Below are 27,556 nucleotides of genomic sequence, written 5' to 3'. Positions count from 1 at the left end.
AAAATTCGCATACTTAGAGCTATATCAGCAGTTGTATGCCTGCCTTTACAAAATTTAGTTGTGGTATAGCATCTTTAAAATTCGAAACTGGCTGATATGTAAATTTAGATATTAAGACAGAGTTTGTTTTAACGACTATTTTATGCCTTAAGCGTTATATTGTTGTTAACTGCTAAAATATAACTCTTTAAACCTGCCAGAACATGGGGTTTATTCAAACATGCATGAGTATTTACTGCCAAAACCTGCTTTGTAACATTACAACACAAAGAGTATTTATTATATGGATAGATTTCTTACAACATATTTCATTTAGTCTTTTGTCTTCTCTCATGACAGGGGCGGTCGGGTAGCCCAGTGGTTAAAGCGTTCGCTCGTCACGCCGAAGACCCGGGTTCGATTCCCGACATGGGTACAATGTGTGAAGCCCATTTCTGGTGTCCCCCGCCGTAAAACCATACTCACTCCACTCTCTCATAACATAGTATGAGAGAATCTGTACTGTTTACTATTATTGTATTTATGTTCTTATGATGTGCAGTGGTGAATAAAATATATGTCTCTCTGTCCGTCATCCACAACTGGTGAATTTATAATCCATGCTGGAAGAATGCAGTGGTTAGTCCTGACAACGAACTATCGGATATGATGTATAATCTTCTTGTCAATGTTCTTGTGAGGTTGTTATAACGGATAAATGCCAGTCGTATTAGAGCGCAGTAACAATATCAAAGGAAGTATGTATTTATTCAAGGATCAAATGCTCCCTGACCGATAAAAAGCGCAAGATTTAACAAATCCGTACATGGTATGGTTATGACATATGTTTTTTCTATAAAAGACAAGTGTTATATAAATGTCCTCTCTCCGTACATAATACAATTTATTAATATTTGCGCCTTTTCTGCACATGCGACTTTATTAAGGTACAAGTTTTCTATCTCTTTTCAAACTAAAGGCATTTTGTTATCCGTTATGTGACAGGTAATTCCTATCATGTGTTTATCTTAATCAATACAGAGATCAAATAGCCCCCTATCTTTTTTCGGAAACATCTATGTAAATATAAGTGACTACAAATATTTAAATAATTTGAAATCGGTATACTACCATTCACTCATTATACATTAGCCTACATAACTCTGGAATCAACAAGCTTACACTAAAGTTACACTAGTATTCCTCTCTTTCACGTATGCAAGAATGCACTAACTACATATATAACTTGGTGAAAACGCTTATCCAAACACAACTGTGCGAAATGCATACAATAATTGCATACAGTGCTCAAGTCTTATTATATCGCATTTCAAAAACCTTTGTGACGGAATTTCTCTCTCTCTCTCTCTCTCTCTCTGACACAATTTTGAATGTCATCTGTTAAGGACGGATTTAGAATGCATCACATGGAACACGAATTAATCAAATTATTCAATTTATGTCTCTGTAACTCGTCCCTACTCGCCTACAACACAACCCTGCTCTCAGTATGCTCCAAAGTGAATCGATTGCAGTGCGCTCTAAAGGTGAAGCCAGTGCGAACATTTCTCAATAAGGGTACACCTGTATTAAATTTCAACATAACAGTATAAATCAGCATGAAAGACTCATACTATAAGACACGTTTGGCAAAGTGTTTACTCCCATAAGCTAAATAACGTTCAACCAAACCGGCCTTTTGATGTATGCGCCGTCCACATTTATCATTACTTTGGCTGTGTTATGATGTGATTGTGTTGAAAGTTTGCATGAATGTCATATTATAGGCTACAGTTCCGTCAGACCTTTTCGATATTTCAGTATTATAATGTGAAGGGGTGAAAGTTGATGTTACATGAAAGACTTGGAAAAGTTATTTTTTGTTAAGGACGATTTTTGGCCCCAAAGAACAAAAACTGAGAGTTGTCAGTTGTTAATGTGAATGAAAATTAGACCTCGTCATGTTCAACCCTTCAGTGTTGTTTTCGGGAAGCGTTTTTTTTTAATATTTGAAAATGAGCAAGTCTTATGCTGCAGCTTATTTTGTAATGCGATACTGTAAACCACGGGACAAACATGTTATGAAACAATCACAGTGCTTGCTCGTGGATATTGATTTTCTCCTGACGTTCCACCCATGTAAGCCTCAACTTTTTGAAAACTCCCCTGCTAAGATACGCATTTATGTAATTTCTAACGTCCAGAGTAAATAGAAAAGCTGATATATGACTCCCTCAGTGTTTACCCAGGGTCTCAAAAGGCAATAACGCTCTGTGCGGTAACTTTCGACATTAAACACAGGTCTTATTGATCGCATCTTATCTCACTTGTTAGGTTCTATTGAATCATATCTACGTTGTCAACCTTTCCACTGCAAAACATACTGACACTTGAAAAAAACGTACCTTTGTCAATATTGAAGAGTACTGCTATAAGTAAAAGTGCATTTGAATATTATAATTAAATATTAGTATCTGATGACATAATGAAAATCACGTGTCTGGGTGAGTAGGATTTAAAATAATGATTAAAGTTATTTCAAATTGCGCTTATCTCCACTCAGAGGCAGTATACCTTTAAGTGTTAAAATCGATATTGATTGCGAGATAATTCATAAGGCAGTACTCTCGCACATACTGGGTACTGTTACCATATACTATACACCTCTTTGGTCAGTATGGCGGTTGTATCACAGGATGTATGAGGAAGATAAAATCTAAGTGATGCATGTTTTAGATATTTACACATTTTGTGAAACCCTTGAGCACTGGTATGGTGGTGACAAACAGAAAATAACAATCAAGGCGAATGTGTGATTCGATCATTTTGATTCTTTGATGCATTGCCAAATAGCATCGAGTGAAAAGTAAATCACAAGTACCTTTCACAATTAATAATGGTGAGTGTAGCAATTCGGTTCTAGCCAACTTAATGGAAATTCAAAGAATGCGTTTTCACATGGCCCGCGACGTCAGCAGTTTAAAACTTTTCTAAATATATTTATTTTTAAATCACCATGCATTAATGTTGTATGCATGATGATACTTTTTCTGAGACCAAACAAGAAATTCAGCGGAACTGTAAATTTGTCCGTTCTTAAACGAGATTTCAATTACAAGATTTCAATATTCCTATGTTGAATGGGTAATGTATTCAACAATTCAATAGGTGATGGTATAAACAAGGATTCACAAGTTTGTTTATGTGATAAAGGCATTGTTGTGTTGTTAGCTGTTCTAAGGTTGTATATTGTGTTTGAACTGACAGAGTGAGGTACTAGATGTTTAAGGTTTGACGGTGTCATTTTGTTGTATATTTTATGAAATATAAACAATTTAACTCTTCTCGTGAGCTTCAATAAGGGCTCTCAAGACTTTTCCAAATGAGTAAACCAGTTACAATTCTTGTGCTTCAAGCTTTAGATCAACAAACCTGATTTTCACATGCACATTCAAAATGTGGTTGAATAAACAGTACATACATCTTGTTCAACACACTACGACTGATCATAAACTTAAGCTTTCCCATTGAATCAATCAACTGTGATGTAGTTTAATGTCTGACATGTCAACTTGCCTGGTGATGATACTATCCCACCGGGGTTTGTATGTTTTGACATTTTTAATGTATTAAAAAATTCTAAAAATAAGTTGTATGCTGATCTTTGTTGGAAAACGAATTGATTGTGTATTGCTGGGATTGTAAAGAGTTAGCCAGTTTTGAACCCATTTGTGAAAAACAAAATTGATCGCGTAACGCTCACACACACACACACACACACACACACACACACACACACACACACACACACACACACACACACAGACACACACACACACACACACATGTATTCATGTCAGTATATAAGTGTAGTAATTTTGAACGCGACGATAGACCCCTCACCTCACCTCATTGATGAACACACGAAAGAGGAAGTAAAGGGTCTAGGACAGATCCCTGTGGTACACCAGCTATTAACACTTCAGTATCAGACAATGAGTCATTTAAAATAGACATATTTGTTTGCGAGCTGTTACGTAATCAGCCAAACACTCTATTAATTCATAGCTACATAAAATTACCACAATATTTCACTGCCCCATACTCTATCAAAATGGTTTGGAAAAACAGAATACCATACGATAGAACTCGTTGTTATCGACTGCTTTGCATATTTGATTCTATAATTCTACTCATTACTGGGCGGTCGAGTGGCCGTCTTGGAATCCTGTTTGGTATTTGTACAATAACGAATTCTCATGAAAATACTTGTGCAAGTGCTTGAACACATCTCGTTCGTAGATTTTTTTCTGATGCAGCTGACAAAGTTATTTGTTTATAATTTGATGATAATGTTGGATAACCTTATTAAAAAGGTACATATTATGAATTAAGCGATCTGGGCACGAAACTCTATTAAATTGGAGAATCTTTATTGTACCACCTTTTTCATATTTCCTTATTATGAATATGCTAAATGCATCAACAATACATGTTGTCACATGTGGCAGCTTCACTTCACTGTCATCAACATCTGCTACCGACGAAAAATATGCGTTTTACTGAATAGTTTAACTAAATCAGAATATTGGCTTCCGCCATTACCATATCTGCCCAGAGGGGAAATAGATAATGGCGAAAACCCTCTTATATCTATGCATAAAGATTCACAAAACAACAAAACAAAAAATATCCACAAGACTGTATGACACGATGCATGACTTAAACATACCAAATAGTCAACTTTCCCTTTATGCCGAGCACCATTCAAGCAGCATCACAGCGTTTGAGGTGCAATCGAGCAACGAAGATTTCAAAGAGCTCCCGTGACTCTTGCTCAAGTTGTTGGATCAGAGTTACAACATTCAAGGGTTCAGTGAAGCTTTCAAAATGTTTTATTGTAGGACATTTCCAAATTTGACAAAGCAGTGACAAAACTGATGTTCAATGTAATTGCATATTTTATATCATATTTTACCATATTATGTTCACTGTCTTTTTAAGTGAACATTTGGCTTGCCTTTTCATGTGTTTGTGATGGGTGCCACCAGTGGGCCAGGATACACTCACATTTTCATTACCACCTGACATCATCATTTGTTTGTTCTTTATAAACATATTATATAGTTGGAATTTTAAATAGACCATATGCTTTTAACACAGATATATTATGATTATGGCAATAGGTTTGCTGCTTTTATTGCAATATAAACATTTATTTACACATGCAAAATAGAAGAAGAGTTCAAAATTGATGTATTTAGGGATGTGTCCAAAAGTCTTTTAGATATATATGTAAACTATGAGACCAGGTTTGGTGCTGACAAACCTAGAAACATCATTGGGACGAACCGGGAATCTAACACACAATCATATGTTTCTGACGGGCACAACAGAAGCAACATTACATTGCAGCACCTTTGATGACTGTTTCCTACTTTCTTTAGATCTGAAATATAGGCGTTTTTGGTATTTTATCAAAACAACCCAGGATTGGGGAGTTGAAGGCAGTGCTGAAAAAATAATCGGCGATGGAATGCAATCGACCAAGTATAATGTGTATAATTTCAATAATTACAGCTTTGTCTTCTCTATACTCAAATTTCACATGTAGCCTATTTATAGCTCGAATATTCTTGACTGCGGAGTCAAACATTATATCGTCACACACACTTATATGACAACCGACACATAGCATCTGAGTTTAGAATAATGTGTTTTTGTTCAGGTATTGCGGTGTATGTTGGCTAGATGCACGTGGAGAACCAACACACCCACCCGGTGATGATTGTATTCATCCGCCTCATGTTGATGAACCTGCACTTCCGGAAGCTTGGCGAGAGTAAATCCGTCGACCTGAATGGCGCCGTGAGAGTGGATGGGAAGACAGACAGCAGCCAGTGCGTCAGTAGAAGTAAGTAATTAAGGACACTTTGGCACTAAAAGGATCTCGTGAAATACCATATTTGTCTGAGGGGGCCGACCATTGGATCTTTGTGTGGCTGGCAGCATTGTGTGAGAGAGGGAACTGTTATTTTTTTAAGAAATTAAGATTTTCGAATATGCTGTTAAATGTAATTTACAGACATGAATTAAACGTTCGTGGGAGAGAAAAGGTCGTGAGTAACTCTGCCTGTATGTGTCTGTCTGTGTGAGGCTTTGACTGCAGCAATGGCCGTGAAAATGTTTGCATGTGTCAGTGACTGTGCGACTGTGTCTGAGTCTGCGGTCGTGTCTGATGCTGGGGCGTTGTCTGAGGCTGTGGTTGTGTCGGTGCCTGTTGCTGTCTGAGGCTGTGTCTTAGGCTGTGGCAGCGTCTGAGCCTGTTGCTGTGACACCAACGACAACCGCAACGGCAAGGACAGTACAGAAGACAAGCACGATTTCATAAGAGAAAGGATAAATCTCAATGCTAAAGTTTGTCCCGTGTGAAAAAAATACAAATATTTGCTTTGCAAAGATTACTTTGTTATAGTACCGTTTCACATATAACACATGTATCTGACTGTTCTGCAGAACGTAATGTATGGTTGTAAAACCTCCTTCAGGAGTTCAGTGAAACAGCGGTTAACCGCAGTCGTTGTTTCATCACATTCACTTGTATGCCTTATAGTCGAGACTGTCGAGGTGCTTTCCTTACTAGAATGATGTTTCTTAGAGAGCCTTTTCCATGTCCCGATCTTCCCAGGAGCAAGATTGACAGGCGGTAACCTTAGTGCCCATTCATCTAAAGAGATGACACGTGCTCTATGAAGGAATGACTAACTGTTGAAACGTTGTGGTGAAAGAAGAATATTAAATCCTGAAAGGTGTATGTTGATGATGACGTGAGAACAGGACATCTTGACACCGGACGGAAATATAGAAATACAGGATAGTTAGTTAATATGACTAACACCGGAGAGTGAGTGTGATGTGACGCCACTCGTAATAGTTCCCAGCCAATTCACAGCGGGTACACAAAGATGAATGGCTTTCACAAATTATATGTTATAAGTTAGTTAACATGACTAATACGAGGAGTGAGTGTGAAGTGACGCCACTCGTAGCATTCCAAGCCAAATCACAGCGGGGATTCTCATATTATACCTATATGTGGAATCGAAGAAGAATCGTCAGGGTCACTAGCGAAAACAGTAATCACTAATACATCGTTGATTGGTTTGCAATGACATGCATCAACTATCTCCGCGAGCCTGACCACCCGATCCCGTTCGTCGCCTCTTATGACAAGCATATTCACCTTTAACGGCAGGCATGGTTGCTGAAGACCTATTCTACCCCGGATCTTCACGGGTAGGATGCACAACGCTGGCTGTCTATGTATTACACTGGATGTCTATGTTCAAGCAACCAGTGTTAGTAAAATCTGGAAAGGATTTATATAATCACAGCATGAAATGACATCTTTCGAACATATCGTATTTGTTGATCATAAATGTAACAGGTCTCACTTCTTCACACATGCTACTCTGCGGTGATTTTAATGCCCGCACAGGCAGGGAAAATAATCCCATTTCTGAGAACAGTGATGACTTTGGACATGATGATTTATACATTGATGTAGACAATGCCGCTGTTGAACAGCGTGTATCTCACGATTACACTATCAATAGATTCGGGCGCATTTTATTGAATCTATGCTTTGTTCTTCGTATGTTTATACTAAATGGGAGAGTTAATGGTGATAGAGCAGGCGAGTTTACGTTTGTAGGAGATACTGGTTCTAGTGTTGTTGATTATCTTATTGCATCTGTTGATTTTTTTTCAGTATGTAGATATGTTAAATGTTGGTGATCGATCAGATTCAGACCATTTCCCTCTTGAGTTATCCTGCAGGTTTCCTTGTAGCAATCGTGCCATACATAGTTTAGACTGTGAGGATTATGTCTCTATGAATAGTACACTTTCATGGAACGAATCGAAAGAAAGTAGTTTTATCACAGCACTTAGAGGGTCCTTGCATATTCATGAAAATTCCTTGATGGTAAAAATTGTAGCTAATGCAGAGGAGGGGATTACATATTTGGTACAGTATGTTCTGGACTCGGCGTCCTGGATGAAGAAACTAAATATGGTGAAAATAAACACGATAAGCCAAAGTTGAATATGGCTTGTAGGGCAGCAAGATCTGAATCCAGGAAGGCTCTCAGAAGGTATAGGCGTTGCCGCAGTAAATGCAACACAAAACGCTACTGTAAACTGAGAAATGTGTATAAAATCTTTTGTAGGAAGTTCAAATATGATCTTAAATTGTCATGGCTAGTCCAAATAAACAGCACTTTACACAGTCCGATTTTTTTTGGGAAAACTATACATTCTCTTCAGAGAAATTTTATCCCAAGAGGAACTGTATCCCCAACAGAAAGGTTACATCATTTCAAGAAGTTATTCTCAAAGGAAGATTCTATATATATGGTAGACAATGAGTGCTTTGATGGCGTCAGTGAAAATTTTAGTGATGTTGATATGCTTCTGTTGGAATCGCCTATCACGGAGACGGAAATATTTAATGCTTTATCTCGCTTTAAAACTGGTAAATATGATGGGGTTGATTGTGTTATAGCTGAAATGTTTAAAGTACTCATTAGCTGATATTATGCCTTATCTGGTTAAAAGTTTCACTCAAATTTTGGATACAGGTGTTTTTCCTTCTGTCTGGCCAAAATCTATCCTTATCCCGTTATTAAAGAATGGTAATGTAAACAATCCTGACAATTACCGGGTTATATCTCTCACGAGTATTTTTGGTAAAGCATTTACTTCTATCATCAACAATAGATCAACACTGTTGTCAAATATGAGAGATTTGATCCCTGAAACACAAGCAGGATTTAAAAAGGACTGTTCGACTTTTGACCACACATATACTTCGTATGCAGTCATTGAGAAATATGTGGCCTTTTTTTATTTTAAACAGGCATTTGATTCTGTAAATAGAACTAAATTGTAGAGCTGTTTGAAAAATAAGGGTTTAGGAGGCAAAATGCTCGCCATTGTTAAATCAATGTATGCAATAATAAAATCATGTGTTCGCTGTGGTGATACTAAAAGTGACTTTTTGGATTGTCCGATAGGCTTATGTCAAGGATGTGTTTCAATTCCTTTACTTTTTTCATTTTCTATAAATGAGTGATATGTTGAGCGTCTAGCTCTTCTCTAACATATTAGAACTTTTCATGCTGCTTTTTGCAGATGACGAGATTTTGATGTCTGGTACTATTATTGGTCTAGAGAAGCAGCTTGACCTATTTTCGCAATATTCAGATAAATGGAAACTCAGTGTATAACAAATATTGTTATATTTCGTAGCGTGGACGCTTGGAGTTATTTCACTGAAAATGTATTTTAAATTATTTGATTCTCAAATACAACCTATTTTACTTTATGGGTCTGAGATATGGGGTTGTTAATAGTTCTGTACAAATGAAAAGGTTCATCTCCTCGCTTGTAAAAGGTTTTTGTCAATACCAAGTAATACAGTTTATGGAGAATGCAGGAGATTCCCATTGTACATTATATCTTACACTCGTTGCTTGAAGTATTGGTGTAAAATAATAATTATGCCTGAACACCGTTTACCTGAGAAAGCCTACAACATGCTTGTACACCTCGATAGTCTTGGAAAGAACACATGGCCTTCATGTATACGTGCATTGCTTTTAACATATGGCTTTGGTTTCATTTAGCTGTCCCAGACAATTGGTAATCCAAATGTTTTCATTAAGTACTTTCGTATGCATGCCATTGATATGTTGCATCAGAAATGGCATTCAGATATTTACGAAAGTTCAAGATATGATACTTATCGTAAGTTCAAGTCACTGCTTGAACCAGAATCTTATTTATCAAACTTACGGTGCAGGTGTTGTCGAAGATGAATTCCATTTTATGCTTATTTGCCCTTTTTACGAAAATCTAAGACGCGAAGTACTTACTGCAGTGGTCATTAACTCATCTTAATGCTAACATTGTCTTCATTACTGTCCTGCAAGGATCTTCTAACACAAAATCAACTGTCTTTGTACATACATCATGGGTTTTTTGTTACGATGTGACTTTGTATCTTATAAAATATGTTATGTAACTCCGTTGTATGTGGGCTTATGGCCTTTCATACAATGAAGAAATGAATATAACAGGTACAATGGATTGCGCCTTTTTGTTGCCCCAGTTGCTCTCTGTGTGTTCTTTGTTCTTTTGATGGCGTTCTCGATACAAGCTTTGTAATTTCACCGCTATATTTCACTTGATGGCGGTTTGGCCACAGTGGGTGTATACAAAGCATTCAAGTCGATTGCATTCACATGCAGCAATGAAAGAAGTAATTTCACGTTCTCAGCATAGCTTGTTGTGTAGTTTGTAACACTACACGTTCATTGCGTCGTTGTGGAATTTGTGTCACCAAATGTGTTGCACTACACTCTTGTAACTCACATACAGAGAGTGAGTGAGTTAAATTTTACATCGCATCGGCAATATTTCAGCCAAATAGCGATGAGAACAAGGTATTAGATGTAAAATATCTGTCGACAAAGGACAGTAAAATAGTAAGATATATCACAGTTTTATATAAAACAAACCAGATAATAATTTTTAAAAACCATATAGGTATACATAGATTAAGTCTTATCAATTAAAACATGGCTATAGACCACTAATAACCAAAGCTAGACCACCTAACTGGGGATCATGGGGACTTACAGTGCTTTTGCTTCCTGCATGATTCCATGCAGGATTTATGCCATCACTTTGGTCACGAGTGTTTGTACGAAATATTAACCAATATTAATAATCAAAAACAATCAAGGAATTAAAACACTAGTTGATATTAATTACTTCAATATAGATGGACTCATGTGCCACTGTCACGGGGACAATAATTTTACACTACGCATATACGTTTTGTATATACATGTGCGATTGTCTTTAAAACCTTCACACGTATGTAACATGAGCTACACGTGAGTTAGTGAGTGAGTATGTTTTTTTGCTGCTTTTAGCAATATTACCGGAATATCATTGAGGGGATACAATAAATTGTACCCATGTAGGGAATCGAACCCAGGTCTTCGGCATGACGAGCGAGCTTTTAGCACTAGGCTGCCCCGCCGCTCCAGTATGCTCCCAAGAGAATAGACTGTAATATTCTTAGACAAGGATTTTATAAAAAGGTACATTATATGTGATATACGACTGCTGTATGCTATTTTTCAGTGTTCATCTGTATACACTGCATAACCCATTATCATTTCACCACGAACATCTGTTCTAGTTTCTATTACCCTGTGTATGTCAACATGATTTAAATGCCGATTTCCCGTGTTTGTCAGTTGCGTTTGGTGTGTTAGTCATGCCAAGCACAGTGTTAGTCAGGAAACTTAGGCCACAATGTCCTGTAGCTCACCTGACTATTTCTGAAATGCAGTCTAGAGATATCGAAAATGTAACATTTAACCTCTTGCAGAATTTAAATGCAAAGTTAACAGAAGCAGTTACCGTGGAGTTGGCCCGATTGATTTGGCGTCTCACTGCGTTTCGTTCGTTAGCTGTGCCAGGATATGGTGGTCGTTAGGTCGAATCTTAGAATATGATCTATTGTGTGTCAACAAGGTATGAGTGAGCATCGAGTCGTCACAGCAGTTTGGCCTGTGCGACTCTCAGCCACAAGCCACATGATTAGTGCACTCATATAGCGACTTGCATGCAGGTGTGTGTGTGTGTGTGTGTGTGTGTGTGTGTGTGTGTGTGTGTGTGTGTGTGTCTGCTTGTACTAGTTGAAACGTATAAAAATTCTTTAGTTCTTGCCCAACGAGACACCATACCGCAGTTTAACATGAACAGCCCATTAACTCCGAGCCGACCAGTAGTTCTTTAAGCCCCTCAATGCCAAGCGCCAAGCAGGGTAACAATGCAACAAGTACCAACTTTTAACGTCTTTGAGTAATCGAACCCCGAACCTTCCGCCCTCTGGCCGCACGCTCCATTACTAGACAACAGAGGCGGTCGATATAGTATGTATATGGATACTGAAAGTAATAAGACGTGAGGTCATTACAGTTTAATATTTCTAATTAAAATGCAATTTAACCCATTTCATAATTATAAGAAATCTCTAGTCAATTGCCAATTGTAGGATAAACATGAACAAATAAGGAGAACATGATTGAAGTAGGATGAACATTAAGGGGTGGGGATTACACTACACAGTGAAACAGTCTGGACACATCGTAATCAGCCTGATTCCTGGTGGGGACGTCCTAATACAGTTACAATGTACTCATGATTTGTTTATCCGGTCATTTCTTAATTCGGTCGTTTTCACCTGAAAGTTTGTCTGGACAAACAGCGTCTCACTGTGTAGAGTCTGACGATGTGATCTAGCCATATAATTAGTGACACTCGATTTGATGTCTTTAGGCAAGCATGGTGCATATGGGACGATTTCGGCCATTCCGATCCCCCCTCTCCGACTAGCTAATTGGTATAAAACATATGCTGTTTTATTGCATTGACAATGCATTTCACGCTGGTCTGTATTTCTGTTTTTAATATAGCCTCGGTATCTATGTTTAAACTGGAGTCGAATTATAATCAGCTTGAACGAGAAGTTTGTTAAAGCGATGTCTGAAATCCTCCCCAAGATCCTCCATAGCCTCAGCTACTTTTGATTTCTTAAGGCCACGAACTGTTGAACTCAAGGATTGCAGGAGAAACAGTGATATCGGTAAAGAGAGAACACCAAACATCAGTCCACCGAGTCCAACCATATGATGGTTATTGGTGTAGACTGCCAGAGATTTGGCAGCGTCTTTGGATGTCTTGAAATTCAAGACTGCGGTTTCCGTAGCCTCTCCTTGTCCGCAATGCAGAAAAAGGCAGACATCGAGGATCAATGTTACTGCAATCAATATAAACTCACCATTGATACATTTCATATACTCCCCAGCATGGATCTTGCCTTGAATTGTACAATGTAATGAACGCACTTCAACTCGGAAATCATCATCGTCATCCATGCGGGTGACAAACGTAATTGCATTTACAAATTTGTCAAGTTTCGACTCCACATCATCCCAAATGGAATTATTTGAAATAATCAAGTACATTTCTAACACAAGATTGACTAGTCCACACACAACTACAGTTGTTGCACATGACTTCAAGAAGGCAGAAGTTGAAAACCAAACATCCATTAAAACACATGTCAGTGGAACAAGTATAACGAACACAATGGCGGAGACCTGCACACAGATACAGAACAGCTTGAGCAATGTAGGAAGGTAGTTGCATGTATCATACTTCTTGGCGAGTTCAGTGACATCAGTGGGTACTTTGTCTACTATCTGTATCAGGCGTTCTCGTCGAATTTCAGCTGAGGAAAGAAATAAACAACTAATTAATTACCATTTGAAAATACCATTACAAACAAGAAATTACCTTGAAAAGTTACCAATATACGGTTTAGGCTCAATATCAACATGACATGGTGTCGGTTAACCTGCCCAGACATCACGAATTTACGGCCAGTAAAGTCACCACATGCTAACTTGCTGTTAGATGAATCGAGGGAAATGTGTTTTGTCCTATGAGTGTTCGTTTCGGATTGGCTCACATACGATTAATAGTCTAAACAATAGTGCTGATTCACATCACACAAATCAAATCAATATTACGATTAACGTATGTGTCCTTCTGTTTTATTAGAAGCGGCATTTTTTTTGGTCAAAACAAGATAGTTTGTGTCCTAGTATATCTAGATAATTTCCCAATAAACTCGCAACACACGTGCATACAGAAATCGTTTTCACTAAACCTCTTCAAGAGGGCCCCTTTTCAAAAGTCAAGTAAGTCAAATTCAATAGTCAAGTCATAAGTCCTAACAGACAACCATGAACCATTTTGAAAGTATTTCAACACTTACAGTTACTACATGTACTTGAAGTGACTAATGCTATACAGCTGGAAAGGGGAAGGACAATAACTGTGACATTAACTCCACTAGTCAATTACTAGGCTCTTTTCTAAATTCAATTTATCTTGCAGGTTATCACTGATTCTATGCAAATGAACTTGCATGTTTGTTTTGACGTAAAGCAGACATTTATCATAACAGCAGGCAGTGACAATGGAAAGCACAAACCATTCATTTTCCCCAAATGTATTGCCATATTTCGGATCTCCACTGCAGTTTCAGATGGCGTGTTCTTGTGGATCTTTATGCTGTTGGAGATCATAGTGTGCAGATCCAGTGGCACAGTCAACACCGACAGCACAACTCCCCCGACCTTCATGGCTTTGGCCCCCGTCTCCATCACGTCCATCATCGTCTTCCCCACTGCCAACGTGGTCCGAGCTGCGACTGCCCCTACAACAGCTGTTGTCCTGGCAGCAGATCCGCCCGCCTCTGCTGCTGTCTTCAGCCCACTGAGGATCAGTTCCAGGGTCACCTGACTCTCACTTTCTCCCAGGCTGTCGATTTCCTGTAGTTGAAAGTATGTTGCTCTTTTTACCGACTTCTGATCAAGTTATGTTTGATATAAATAAATTCCCATTTAGCCAAGAGGTTACATTAAACTCCTTTATAATTCTTCACAGTTTGATCCCTGTATGTTCTACCTTGTCATCTCAATTCTGAAAGTATAACCTTGCTGCTCTAACAGACACGCGATTAAGTCGCTGAAGGGAGGTTAAAATACTAAGTCGATAACTAAAACGAAAGATTACAAACTGACAGAAAAACATTCAAATATTTAAAAGATTACTTCAGTGATCCTATTGCGAAGTTCATGGCTGTTATTGGAATTCACACTCTCAAGGAGGCTGGCCAAGTCTGTAACAGTTTTCTGATAGTCATCAATCTTGGCTTGAGCTTCTGTCATCGTCTTGCTGTTGATGATCTTGTCAGCAATGGTTGTCGCCAGTCCACCAAGACCACTGGACACACCAAGAGCAACGCCCGCTGCGGTCATCCCTAGGGATGCTCCAAAGGTGAATGGGGCTGCTGCTATTCCTGCGACAGTTAAGCCCGTAGCTGCGATCCCACCTGATGCGAAGGCAGTCTTGGCGATGTTCATGTCTCGTTGCTTGACATCCAGTTCATCTGCTAGGTGCTTCAGAGCGTCCATCACCTCCTGCTTCTTCCGTTCCTCGTCCTGAATGCATCGCAGTATATCAGCAACGAGCTTCTGGACGGAGGCTCTGTCCATGGTGCTGTAAGATTAGATGTTGAAAGTGACTTGACGCATGAGGGCGTATCTAGCTGAAAATTAACGATTGCGGCAGTGAACAGTCTGAGTGTGAAGATCAACTGAAATATGTTGTCAAAATAAACCTATGAAGACACAATGCCATTTAGAAAGTGGTCAAATGTAACAAATGTTATATTTGGGATAACACTTTCTGAGTAAAGTACAGATTCTCGTACTTTTTTGGGTTGAGTCCCCTCCGGGATTGAGGCATCTAATCGCCAGCACACAAAGTCAGTGATCTCACCCACCCAGCCACCGAGGCTTCCACTTGCGATTAGGTGCCTCACTCTGGCAGTGTGGGTTCGAATCCCGGACGGGACTCCACCCAAAGAAGTGCGAGAATCTGTATGTTACTCAGAAAGTGTTATCCCAAATATAACATTTGTTACAAAATAAACCTGCTTTGAATTTAGATGTTTCCAGCATAGATTCGCTAACAATGTCGGTTGGTTCATTGTCATTCTACCATGACAAAATAACAAAATATACGTAAACTCTTTGCTAATATTGGAAAGGATGATAGAATGGTCCAAATCAGAGATCAATGACGGTTGGTTTTAATCAGTTTGCTTTCATACTATCAGACAACGTTTATCATCAGAAAACTTACATCACTGCTAGAGGTGTAACGATACGGGAGGGTCGCGATACGATACGTATCGCGATACAGGGGTCGCGATACGATACGTATCACGATAGTGTTTACTGGTACAAGCTAAGCCAAGTTGATGTCTTTCTGCTCTCTAAAAGATGTGACAAGTACAGTTGAAGAAGATTTAAGGTGTTTATTTACTGTTATAGCATCTTGTCAGCAATACAGTATGTTTTACTGAAACAACAAAATTGAAACTGTTTAACGTATTTCATGTTTAAAAGTACCGTATTTTCTTGAGTATAGTGCTCACCCCCCTCTAGCGGGTTCAATATTTTGGAAAAAAAGAAATTTGAATATTATGCGCAGAAAAAAAATACACCGTACCCCTTCAGCGAAGTCCGGCAAACGAACGGGTGATGAGAAACTTCGTCAGTACAAATTCGAAATTTGAGATAAAAAATTACCAGACATGTTGATTTACCGTTTAAATTGTATTTTTTGTTCAGCTAGGCATTGTTTTATATCCAGGGATTAAGATTACCTTGTGTATTTTCTCGTAAACTTCGCCGGACACAGCAATCAGCAGTACACACGTTTTTTTTAAATCTACCGGTGATTCGGTCAAGACACACCAAATGATATAACTTAACAGGATTTTAATGCAGGGATCGGCAAAAGTTGTATCTGAAACTATTTTTTTTATCAGGAATAATATATTCCAATATCTTGTTAATTTAGATGCAGCTTTTACTAAACATATCTAAAATAATAATAACCCTAAGCGAAGCAGCTGATCGCTATTGCCGGGTATTATTTTTTACTTGGAACCAGTCTGACCAGTCACTGTCAAGGCTCCCGTGCGCGTGATCGCGAGAATTACGTGTTGACATAGAATCGTCCAACAATAACAAATATGGCTTTAAACGAATCAAAGTATGGCATTTATGATATATGTATCATTCTCTGTCAACTAGAGTTTGTTTCAAGGCGTCAATAGCGGTAACCTGACCGTGGTTGCTGTTAATAACGGTGAGTTGTGCGATCTTCCGATCGCTTCACGCACAATTTCGCCGAAATTTATTAAACAATATTAAAAGGAATTTTGAATAAAATTAATGAAATAAGTTACAAACATAAGTCCAAATATACAAAGAACACTTTCTAGCCAGACAGTGTAATTACATGAATAATTTGCGAACTTCAGTATGGATTTGTTGACATGGTATTTCCAGTGTTACGTGCTCACGGTAATGTCTTTCCGTGGGGGAAAATATATCAAAAATCATCGACACAGCTGTTTTTTGAAGAGAAAAAGTGCGCACTATACTCAAGAAAATACGTAAGTAAAACTGTGTTATAAAAAAAATATCGTATGTATCACGATACATGCTTTCAAAATCGATGCATCGTATCGTGGGCTGTGCATCAGTATACAATACTGTATCGCCGTATCGTTACACCACTAATCACTGCACTGTGAAACAATTACATGATCCTTTGGAGATACCTGTAAAAGAAATGAAACGACCGTTACAGCGTTTAGCTATAGCTTAGTTTTAGCTAAAGTTGAGTTATACACCTGGTGTCATCACTATTTTATAGTCATTCATAAACACATGATCATGACATAATCGGAATCGGACAATCGACTTAATGCATAGATAAATCGTGTCACAACTATTCTACCTATATCCACACACAGTAGGTCAGTATTCGCCGACTGAGTTGGTATATGTGTTTCATTTGATTCATAAGACTGATTGACTCCCTTTCTACACCCATGTTGTCCAGTAGATCAGACAGCAGGCAATATGGTTGCTTGAGCTTCATTGTACCCCATCGGCGTGTGACGTGGCTCGTAACATCACTGGAGTACAAAAGCTCGACTATTAACACACCGATGGATATAGCTGGCATATTACTTAGTGTGGCGTTAAACAACCTCATTTAAACGACGCAGTTGACATATGATAAATGATTAGTATTTACATCTGTCAGGATCTAGACCTTAAATATTATATTATATGAAACGTGTATGCAATTGATGGTACATGTATGTATCTATGCAAATACATAGCTTACGACCCGTGAAGTTCCGGGGTAGAATATGGGTCTTCAGCAACCCATGCTTGCCGTAAAAGGTGACTATGCTTGTCGTAAAAGGCGACTAACGGGATGGGGTGGTCAGGTTAGCCCGACTTGGTTGATGCATGTCATCGTATCCCAATTGCGTGGATCGATGCTCATGATTTCAATCACTGGACTGTCTGGTCCACACTCGATTATTTACAGACCGCCGCCATATAGCTGGAATAATGCTGAGTGCGGCGTTAAACAATAAACAAACAAAGCATAAAGTACACAATTTTGTTCAAATGACTAAACCGATTACTTTTGTAAACAATTTGAATGCAAGTGTTAGGACACATATGTTTCATAAAAGTTTGTAATGTTACCTGTCTATGTGGTACCACGTTGGTAATCAACCCTGAACTTCCAGTTTGGAGATGGCAGGACGTCCCCGGACATCTGCTGATCCCGGCAATATTGACACGTAACAGCTGCAGATTGACTGGGTGCGTCCAGGAATCGTTCAGCTAGGGGCGTATCCAGCTGTCAGTGATAGTAGCACCCTAGCAGCTCAGTTGGGGAGTCAGGCGTACAGTGCAACCCTGTTCACCGGATAAACCGAGGTCTGTTCTCACATGGTACACATTCTTCACAGAATCCGAATCATGGTGATATCCGGCGAAATGCAACCTGACTGTGGCGCGGGTGTCAGTGTGTCACACTCCAGGACTGAGGCTGTGTGGGTAGCGGGGGACACATGGTACACTACGTGTATGTCATGTAACCTACCTCATCCCCTTTGGCTGTTCATCGGTATATCAGACAGTCAGCAGAACTGATTTCTGTTTCGTGGGGATTTCCATATCCTAACACGATGGTCGAAGGGAAGGTTGTGTTTTGGCGCAGTGTTTAACGCAATTCATCTACAACATTGAAGGTTGAACCGCGAGGTGAGGTGAAATTAGGGTTTAACATCGCGTTCATGATTATTGCACTATATAGCGTGTGTGTGTGTGTGTGTGTGTGTTTGTGTGTGTGTGTGTGTCCGTGTGTGTGTGTGTCCGTGTGTCCGCGTGTTTATGGTTGTACTATGTTCGGAGATCATGGAGTCCTGCCGTAATAGGCAACTAACGGGGTCGGGTTGACAGGTTGACAGTGGATGTCTGGTCCAGACTTGATTATTTACATACCGCCGTCATTAAGCTGGAATAATGTTGAGTGCGGTATTTGACCAAAAAAAACACAAAAAAAACTAGTCCGCCCGCTATGACAACACGTCTCAGTTTTAACACGAACACCCAACTCAGACACGGTGTACTGACTACGGGCCGACCATGGCCAGTCCTTGTTTTCTCCCCTAATGCAGAGCGCCGGGCAGGGAAACACACATCTCATAACATCTTTTTGCGTGAGGCGACCGGGGAGCGAACCATCGACCTTCCGCTCTCTGGGATGACGGTCTCACGACGGACGTCATGAAGATTACAGCCTTACATTACTGTCAAGCTCTGACGTCTCTATGAGGTAACCTGGAAAAAATATATTTCAGTTTCGTTTCATTAACAGGTAAGGATTGCCTCAGGCAGGGCTAACTCAAGTATAAAGGGAAATAACGGTAGTAGCAGATCGCATTTCTAAAGATGGCATCATCCAGATATTACCACACGTTTGGTTCCTTCACATCGTATTTGTTTGCTGTTTCAATTACCTGTGATAAAAAAACAGCCTTCATTATTTAGCGTCTCCGATGAATGTTCAGATGTAGATGTAATCTGACACTGAATTCATGTTTGGTGTCGGCTCCAGGGGATGATTCAACTTTAGGATGGGATGCAACCTCACCTTGCTACGACAAACCGAGCCGCGAGGGTTAGCATTGGTCCCCAGCAACCCATTCTTGAGATAGGAGGGGACTACATGGATCAGGTAGTCATGCGCCATCACATTGGTGTTGCGTGTCATCTTACCGCGGCGACGCGGGACGTTGCTGATCATATCAATGAATGGTCCAGACTTGATTATGTACCGAACACATGCATATTGCTGAGTGCGATGTTAAACAACAAGAAAACACAGTAAAACGATGAGGTTCTAAACCTAAACGACATATTTTAAATCTCGAGAGTCCTTGTTGCCGAAACAGTGAGATGGTGATTATTGGGGTTTTTCGACAAAACGCCGGGCGTTCGCAGTTCAGGGCGATGTTCAGGTGGATGCGTCCATTGAATCGTCACGTCAATCATCATAAATAAAGACAAAGAGTTTTTTTGTTTCAAACGTCTTTATTCACAAGACACCGACGCGTATACTGTGATAGATGCAGAACCTATAACACCGTCAACTTCATAGTGTGGCGTGTTGGAACGTTGCGACCACGCCATCTACAACATCGTAGTAGCATCATGAATATCTAGCATACATGAACTAAACACGCATAGAAGCATCATGAATATCTAGCATACATGAACTAAACACGCATAGAAGCATCATGAATGTCTAGCATACACCATCAACAAAACCATAGTAGCATCATGGATTTATCATCCAAAACTGGCACCCACAGGAGATATCGCTTGGGTGAGATCAAGCGATATCTGCATTATTGATATCACTGCAAAGACTATTGTGGTGTCAAAATCAAATGACATCACTAATGGCTCTGCTACTGAAGCTGTTAGCAGTACTTTTTACACCTAAGACATTGCCTATTACTGACTACAAACTGAAAAAGTTAGAAGAATGATGTTGGATGATAAATAAATTTTAACCCTCGTGTCTTTTGATATCACTGTCTACACATACCTCTGCCAGAAATCACTGTCTACACATACATATGTCAGACATCACTGTCAACACATACCTATGTCAGACATCACTTTCTGCTTCAGCATTGATACCATCGTTTCCCCCTGAGTCAGCAGAGAGCGTATCTGGTCACTTGGCTGCGTGGATGAAGCGAACGTGTTTGACATCATCGTTTCAGATGTTTTAGAGAAAATGTCCCCGGCTTGTCTAACAATCTGCAATATGGAGGAAGATACGTTTAACAGTATTTTAGTGATGTCAGGGCAGACCAGATTATTGTGAGAATACATCCCAATTATAGTATACGGCATAATCCAAGTATCCTGGAATTCGAACCCCAAAGTATCTGACATGAAAAAGGGAAGCTACTCAGCTCTGACACATGGCAACGGGTGACCTCTTTAGGGAAGGGGGGATGGGGGGGGGGGGGGGGGGGGGGGGGGGGGCACGGGTGACCCAGTCGTCGAAGGCGCCACAATTTGCTGTGCAGAGTTGCGTCCCTTCGGCACGCCAGAAACCTATGGTTGTGGGTTCTAATCCCGGTTCGCCCCGATTATGTTTCTAGGTTTGTCAGCTCCATGCCCGTGCTCGTGGCTTTCACCGAAGTGGTAAACGTCCGAGACCTGCATCACTTCGGTCTTTCCTCCCACATTAAGCTGACACGCCACGATATAACTTGAATACTGTTAAAAGCGGCGTTAAACTCAACTCACTCACTCACTCTTTAGGGAAAGAACATCTGCTAAAACCTGGTTACAAGGTCCTTTGTCAGCCATCCGCGACAGAACCGTTGTTTTGCAACTTGCCATGAACACTTAATTGTTTGTGAGTGAATAATGATATTTTTGTCCCTTAGCTGCCAGGATCCGCGTGTTTATGACTTTCGATTCACCCTGTTAGCATCCATGGTCTATCAGCATCAATCCAGAGCTTGCTGGCTTACCCGAAGTGGTTAACATTACTGGGAATCAGCGCCGTGTGTCGTGAGTTACCGTTTTGAGCCCGTCTATCATCGGTGTCAGTGCTTGGGTGGCTCTCTGGCTCATGCTGCCGATGAAGTCGGTGAAGGCGCCACTTCCGGTCTTTTGATGATGCTGTATCACCAGCTTCTCCATCGCCATCACTGTTTCCCTGATGAAGGAGTCTGCATATTGGCTGTGAGACTCTGAACGAGAAACATATCTTATGCACCCTAACCATGAGAAATACAAGGATGTGTTCCAATAGCAAGAACAGACTGAAATGAGAAGCGGGGAACCACAATGGCTGTATGATCTGTTAGGCGTCAACAGAATATGCCCCGCAGTGTGTTATACCACCTCGAGTGCTTGGGACACTGTTTTCTAAATTAACTGCTGTTGTAACTATGGATTTAAAAGTCTTTGAAAGGCATTTAGAAGTGATACGCATAAGAAAGAGAATTTATGGATGTCAACTTCTATATTTTGAGAAACCCAACGTTTCGGAATGTGGGGTTACTCCTATCAGCGCCATTTATCTGTTGGCTTCCATTGTTAATTTCCCACCTTTTCTTATCTTATTACTTTTGTTGTTCTTACATTTACATATATATGATCTCTGGTTAATAGCATTCATTAACCTGACGAAGGAATAAGCATATACTCCGAAACGTAGTGTTCCTCATAATAAAGACGTTCACATCCATAAATTATCTTCCATGTGTGGATTTTTGTTAACCTGGTTGTGCCTTTTCCAATGAGTTGGCGTAACTGTCGACTGCTATGAACTGGAAGTGCTTTATGACATTCTGTTAGATTGTGATGGTGTAAGGGTTCTTTTCTGTGAAAGGAGAAGCCGAACAGCATAGGGCTAACTAAGTTTAATTGTGCATGTCTGCCTTTCTCCAACACCCCTCCCCCCCCCCCCCCCCCCCCCCCCACCCACCATCAGTTTTAGAGCGTTTTATGCACGCAATGCCCGCTTTAAATGTCTAAATAATACTTTGTGATTAAACATGTCTGCGCAGAGTTACATGTTTTATTGAATGGAAGATTAAGGGCGTACTTATTGTTTTCTCCAGCCTTTTCTTGACATCGTCTATGCCTGTTGCCATGGAAACAACATTCCTGATGGTCTGGTTAAGACTGTCGCCGAGAACGTTGTTGACGTAATGGAAGTCTTGTTCAGCGTTGTCCAGCATCCGGAGGATACGTGTAATAAGTTGAGTTGTCCCCTTGACATCATCACTGAAAAAGATAAGCCGGATGATATTCGCCATGTGCGCTTCAGAAACGTAATCACACACATGTACACGAGTTGAGGCGTTATGACGCATCATATGAAAATTATATCATGTATTGTTATGGTATGAATGGACGAAGGCCTGGGGTATATATATGCCTGGATATCCATGTACATCCTATCATAAACGTTACGCAAAGAGCATCTCGTATATCTACAAGGCAATGATGCCACCAGAAAACATACCATGAAAACATGTCTATCAAGTTCGTTAACTGCCATAGTCTCAGCACTGAAGCCGAAAAGGGACGATATTGGTATCCCATGTGTATTTCACCATAAGTTTTTGCATGTTTAGTTTTCAGTATGTTCGCATGTATGCAGCTATGCCGACAAAATAACCAGTGGTCAATAGTCCACTTTGTGGTTGAGGTTTCCCCTCAGGGATACGTATAATATAATGAGGGTAGGTTGGCTTTCTTGTGTCTGGTAAACATCTGACCTGCATCACGTCGGGCTTTTCTACCCTAAGCCGAAAAATGAAACTCAGCGGAAAGCGTTAAACCTAACTAACTCACCAAATCATACCATGCCGTTCAGGATGTAAAATGCCCTCCCTACCTTATATCTCTGCTTGTTTTCTGGTCCTTCTGTTTCTGTCGATCGTTCATGTAGTTTAGCACGAGAGCTGTGTGTGGTAAGAAAGATATCTTACTGATTATTATAATAATTGTAACCATTAATCAACGAAGGATCCAAAGGTAAAACATAATTTAATTCTTCGAAATGTAGTTGTAGATGCAATACGATGCATGGTCACTTGTGTAACATCACTAATCAGTTTTAAGATTTAGACGCAGTTTCAATCCCAATATCGCTGCTTGAAATTGTGGTAGGAATGATTTCATGTACAGGTGCAGCTGTATTGATTGTGATTCCATGGCATTCGATTGGTTACCAAATAACTGTTAATGCGTTTGTGTGTAGGTTTGGTTAATGCTTTTATATTTGCAATCTATGGAGTTGTAATTGTTGTTCATGTTGGGTAAATCCGCATTTTACTTTCGTGTCCCAATAAACGTATACAATATAAAATTCAAGGCTTAAATATGCATCGGTCTTATGTCGATTAACATATAAGTACACGAGGGCACGTCCAATACAACTGCTCATATAGCTGTGTTGCTATGGTGGTGCTATTGCAACTCTGTCAACGCCCTTCAGACAGTCATAGGCTGGTGATGCTATTCCTACACTATCAATGTACTGCAGCCAGTACTAGCCTGGTGTTGCAATTGATACTCTCTCAATTTGGGCAGTCCTATCCTTGTGATGTGTTTAATGCCCTGTCAATGTACACCAGACAGTCCTACCCTGATGCCGATATTACTTCTCTGTTAGTGTACATCAGACAGTCCTACCCTGATGCCAATATTGCTTCCCTGTCAATGTACATCAGACAGTCCTACCCTGATGCCCATATTGTATCACTCTTAGTGTACATCAGACAGTCCTACCCTGATGCCGATATTGCTACTATGGCAGTGTACATCAGACAGTCCTACCCTGATGCCGATATTGCTACTATGGCAGTGTACACCAGACAGTCCTACCCTGATGCCGATATTACTTCTCTGTTAGTGTACATCAGACAGTCCTACCCTGATGCCAATATTGCTTCCCTGTCAATGTACATCAGACAGTCCTACCCTGATGCCCATATTGTATCACTCTTAGTGTACATCAGACAGTCCTACCCTGATGCCGATATTGCTACTATGGCAGTGTACATCAGACAGTCCTACCCTGGAATCCCTGACTGGCCAGCATCTTGACGTCATCAACTCCTTTATGGACGACGTCCCTGACTGTCGAATTGAGCTTTTTCAGAAAATCTTCCCCAGTTGCCCGGAACACCTCTCCAAGGGTTTTGGACACATCCTTAAAGTTGACCGCCCCAGACAGACTGGGGATTACTGCAGCACCAACACAGATATAGAGCAGGAACAGCCTCATAGTCTCTGGCTGCAATAGAGATATATGTAGAACCCGAAATCAGTGTCTGGTGATGAACAAGGATGATGTCTGTCTTGGGATATGCGTTCAGTGTACAAGTATATGTGAATATCATTGTGACGCGAAGCAGCATTGACTTACTAACTTACTCACTAATACACGAGCATTGATACATACACTATACGTATATAAACTTACATCTGTTTAGAGGGTACCACTCCACATGTTTAAATTAAAAAGTAAGGGGGGAAATAGAGGTTATCACGCGAGTGTGTTTGGGGATGGTAAATATCCTGCATTAGGAATAAACATTGTATTTAGCGAGCCTTGGCGAGCCAAATACATAGTGTTTATTCCTAATAAAGGATATTTACCATCCCCAAACACACAAGCGTGATAACCTCTTTATCATATAATGTCATTCTTTAATTCTGTGCTTGAAAATAGCTCTCCCTCTCTCGCAAACATTACCGAAACATTGCGAGTTTTTTTGAATGCGCGCATTAATATTTATTACGTCACAGGGTAAGTGATGTGTCAGTCGGACTGTGACAGTAGCCAATATAGCTCTAACTAAAATCTGATTCTTATACAGTGGCGAAGCAACATATACGCAAAACAACAATTGTTTTTACTTGCATTTCGCGGCAATCCATCGGTCTGTCCGCTAGAGTAACTGCCCTTTGTCAAAGGGAAGCTACTCAAACCCTAGTCTTTGAGACGTCACGGCCACGTTCAGACTTTGTTGACAGTCGGTCTGTCCTATCATAACGTCAAGTACAGTCAGATGTACACAGAGCGACAAAACGAAACAAGGTAACAATTCAAACATATTTCGGCCAAATCCAACTATTTCAATTTGTGGAAAAGGTTTCAAGCCGCAGAGGTCGACAAGCACAGATATGGCTACTGATCCCGCTTGGCTGGGCCTAGTGCCCTCGCAAAATTGTTTCGAAATTTATATCTCCACAGTTGCCAAAAGTTATAAAATGCCTTAGCTACATCACAGTAAGACACTGATTTTCAGTATATTAGACTGTTCTTTTGATAATGATAGCAATTATCCCTTTAGTTTATCCAGATTCCCGATGGTTAATTCTGACTCGATCGCCGAATGACAAGGGCGACGCCATGTTGTTTGTAAACAGTGAAAGTAGTCCCTACTTTACCTTTGATATTTGCATCTCTATCCGCATATGACCCCAACGGATATCGTTTTTATCCGTTGGCTTTATCCTGCCGAGAAACCTACCCATTATATGATAAAACATTATATCACACTCATCACGACTGATGACGATGAAAGTATGGAAAAGCTGGTTGTGTGCTACTTTGCCCCGACGACGGAGATGGTTGCTCTCGCTATCAACTACAGATGCGCCTTAATTATTGACAAAATAACGTCATATGTTACTGCCTCGTGTGTAATTTAACATACACACACAATCATGCAATCTCCACGACAAATGACCGTTTCCTTGATCTCATGGATACAGCGTCTGGGCGATGGTTCGATTTCGGCTGCGTCATACCAAAATACATTACCAGATGGTACTTGTTGTTACCCTGCCTGCCTGGGAATGAACCACTGACTGGTTCGCTCGGCGTCAATAAACTGTATATGGGGTGTGGTATCCATGTTACAAAAGTGGTCTTGCATCAGTCTGGACAAGTACAAGCAGCCACATATACACATTCATACATTGAACCTCACCGACAAGTGGTAGTGCGGTAATAACATGAATACAGGATATAGTACTATTGTTGCTTTTTTGCCAATTCCTCGACCACTTTCTTGGAGCCATATAGTCAGTGCCACCTTCGTGAAGTTACTACGCATGTATGACCTTGACATGTATTCTACTGAGTGAAAATCTTAATTAAACTACATAATGTCTTTATCGATGACAATACGGTTCTTACCTGGTTATGTGTTAAACCAGCGTTAACGTATATCACACAACTAGCTTCACTTACCTTTCTTATCTCAGTGTCTTGTGAAGGACCAGGTGCTTATCTCGCACCGCCCTCATGATCATCGGATGTCTTTCCAGATAAAAGATATGTCGACATGTGACAGTTGAATATATATACTTCATGAGTTATGAAGCAGACGTTGCTCACACACGTAATCAATTGCATTTTTCCGTTCTTCTGACTTACGTTACCACTTTAATATTGGAAACATGGCAGGAATTAAACATATGGAGTCTTGGAGGTTCGGCCTCTCTGAAAAGGCTTGAACAGGGCTGTACAGCCTTCAAGTGACAGTGTCCATTGGGTGAAACATTTGAAGCATATCATTAACACATTTTATAAATGCTCTGTGTCTTTAGTTCGCCATAATATATTTATTACCTTGATTCAAAATAAGTAACTCCCGTTTTATTTACCAGCATGGTTTACAGTTTTTTACCCATAAGGGAAGGGTGATAATGGTCAGTTCTATCAGCTGATTGGTTGTTTCAGAAATGCTGCCGTTTGATTGGTTACTTCTTTCCTCATTGTTTGTTTAAGTTCAATCATCGTCTTTCCACAAGCAAATCGCACACACGCATGCACGCACCCACCATTAAAATTTAATATAAACATCTGCATCTGTGAGGAAAAGATCAAGGACAGAATAGGTTCAAGTGTC

At 40.1% G+C, this 27,556-nt stretch overlaps 2 protein-coding genes across 3 annotated transcripts; both read right to left on the bottom strand.

Annotated features, from left to right (window-relative positions):
• Window positions 1-12,025: 12,025 nt before the first annotated feature.
• LOC124149957 lies at window positions 12,026-18,822 on the bottom strand. 2 transcript variants are annotated; one of them, XM_048391483.1, is made up of 4 exons: window positions 18,282-18,822; window positions 14,745-15,241; window positions 14,123-14,462; window positions 12,026-13,354 (listed from the first exon to the last, which is right to left on the bottom strand). In XM_048391483.1, the coding sequence occupies exons 2-4, from the start codon at window positions 15,186-15,188 to the stop codon at window positions 12,552-12,554; spliced, it is 1,587 nt and encodes a 528-aa protein (XP_048247440.1). In that variant the 5' UTR covers window positions 15,189-15,241; window positions 18,282-18,822; the 3' UTR covers window positions 12,026-12,551. The 2 variants fall into 2 exon arrangements, with proteins under 2 accessions (XP_048247440.1, XP_046377767.2); XM_046521811.2 differs by having other exon boundaries at window positions 14,745-15,192; window positions 18,282-18,820.
• Window positions 18,823-20,157: 1,335 nt separating this feature from the next.
• On the bottom strand, window positions 20,158-26,915 carry LOC124149959. The gene is made up of 7 exons (XM_046521813.2): window positions 26,896-26,915; window positions 24,708-24,927; window positions 23,524-23,590; window positions 22,726-22,907; window positions 21,693-21,865; window positions 20,756-20,915; window positions 20,158-20,276 (listed from the first exon to the last, which is right to left on the bottom strand). Exons 2-7 carry the CDS (start codon window positions 24,916-24,918, stop codon window positions 20,239-20,241), a joined length of 831 nt encoding a protein of 276 aa, XP_046377769.2. The 5' UTR covers window positions 24,919-24,927; window positions 26,896-26,915; the 3' UTR covers window positions 20,158-20,238.
• Window positions 26,916-27,556: the final 641 nt, after the last annotated feature.

The sequence above is a fragment of the Haliotis rufescens genome, unplaced genomic scaffold (assembly GCF_023055435.1).
Source record: "Haliotis rufescens isolate VD_foot unplaced genomic scaffold, xgHalRufe1.0.p SCAF_9, whole genome shotgun sequence".
Lineage (NCBI taxonomy): Eukaryota > Metazoa > Mollusca > Gastropoda > Lepetellida > Haliotidae > Haliotis > Haliotis rufescens.
The sequence above is the reverse complement of the archived record's forward strand: the minus strand, read 5'-3'. Positions and strand labels throughout refer to the sequence as shown.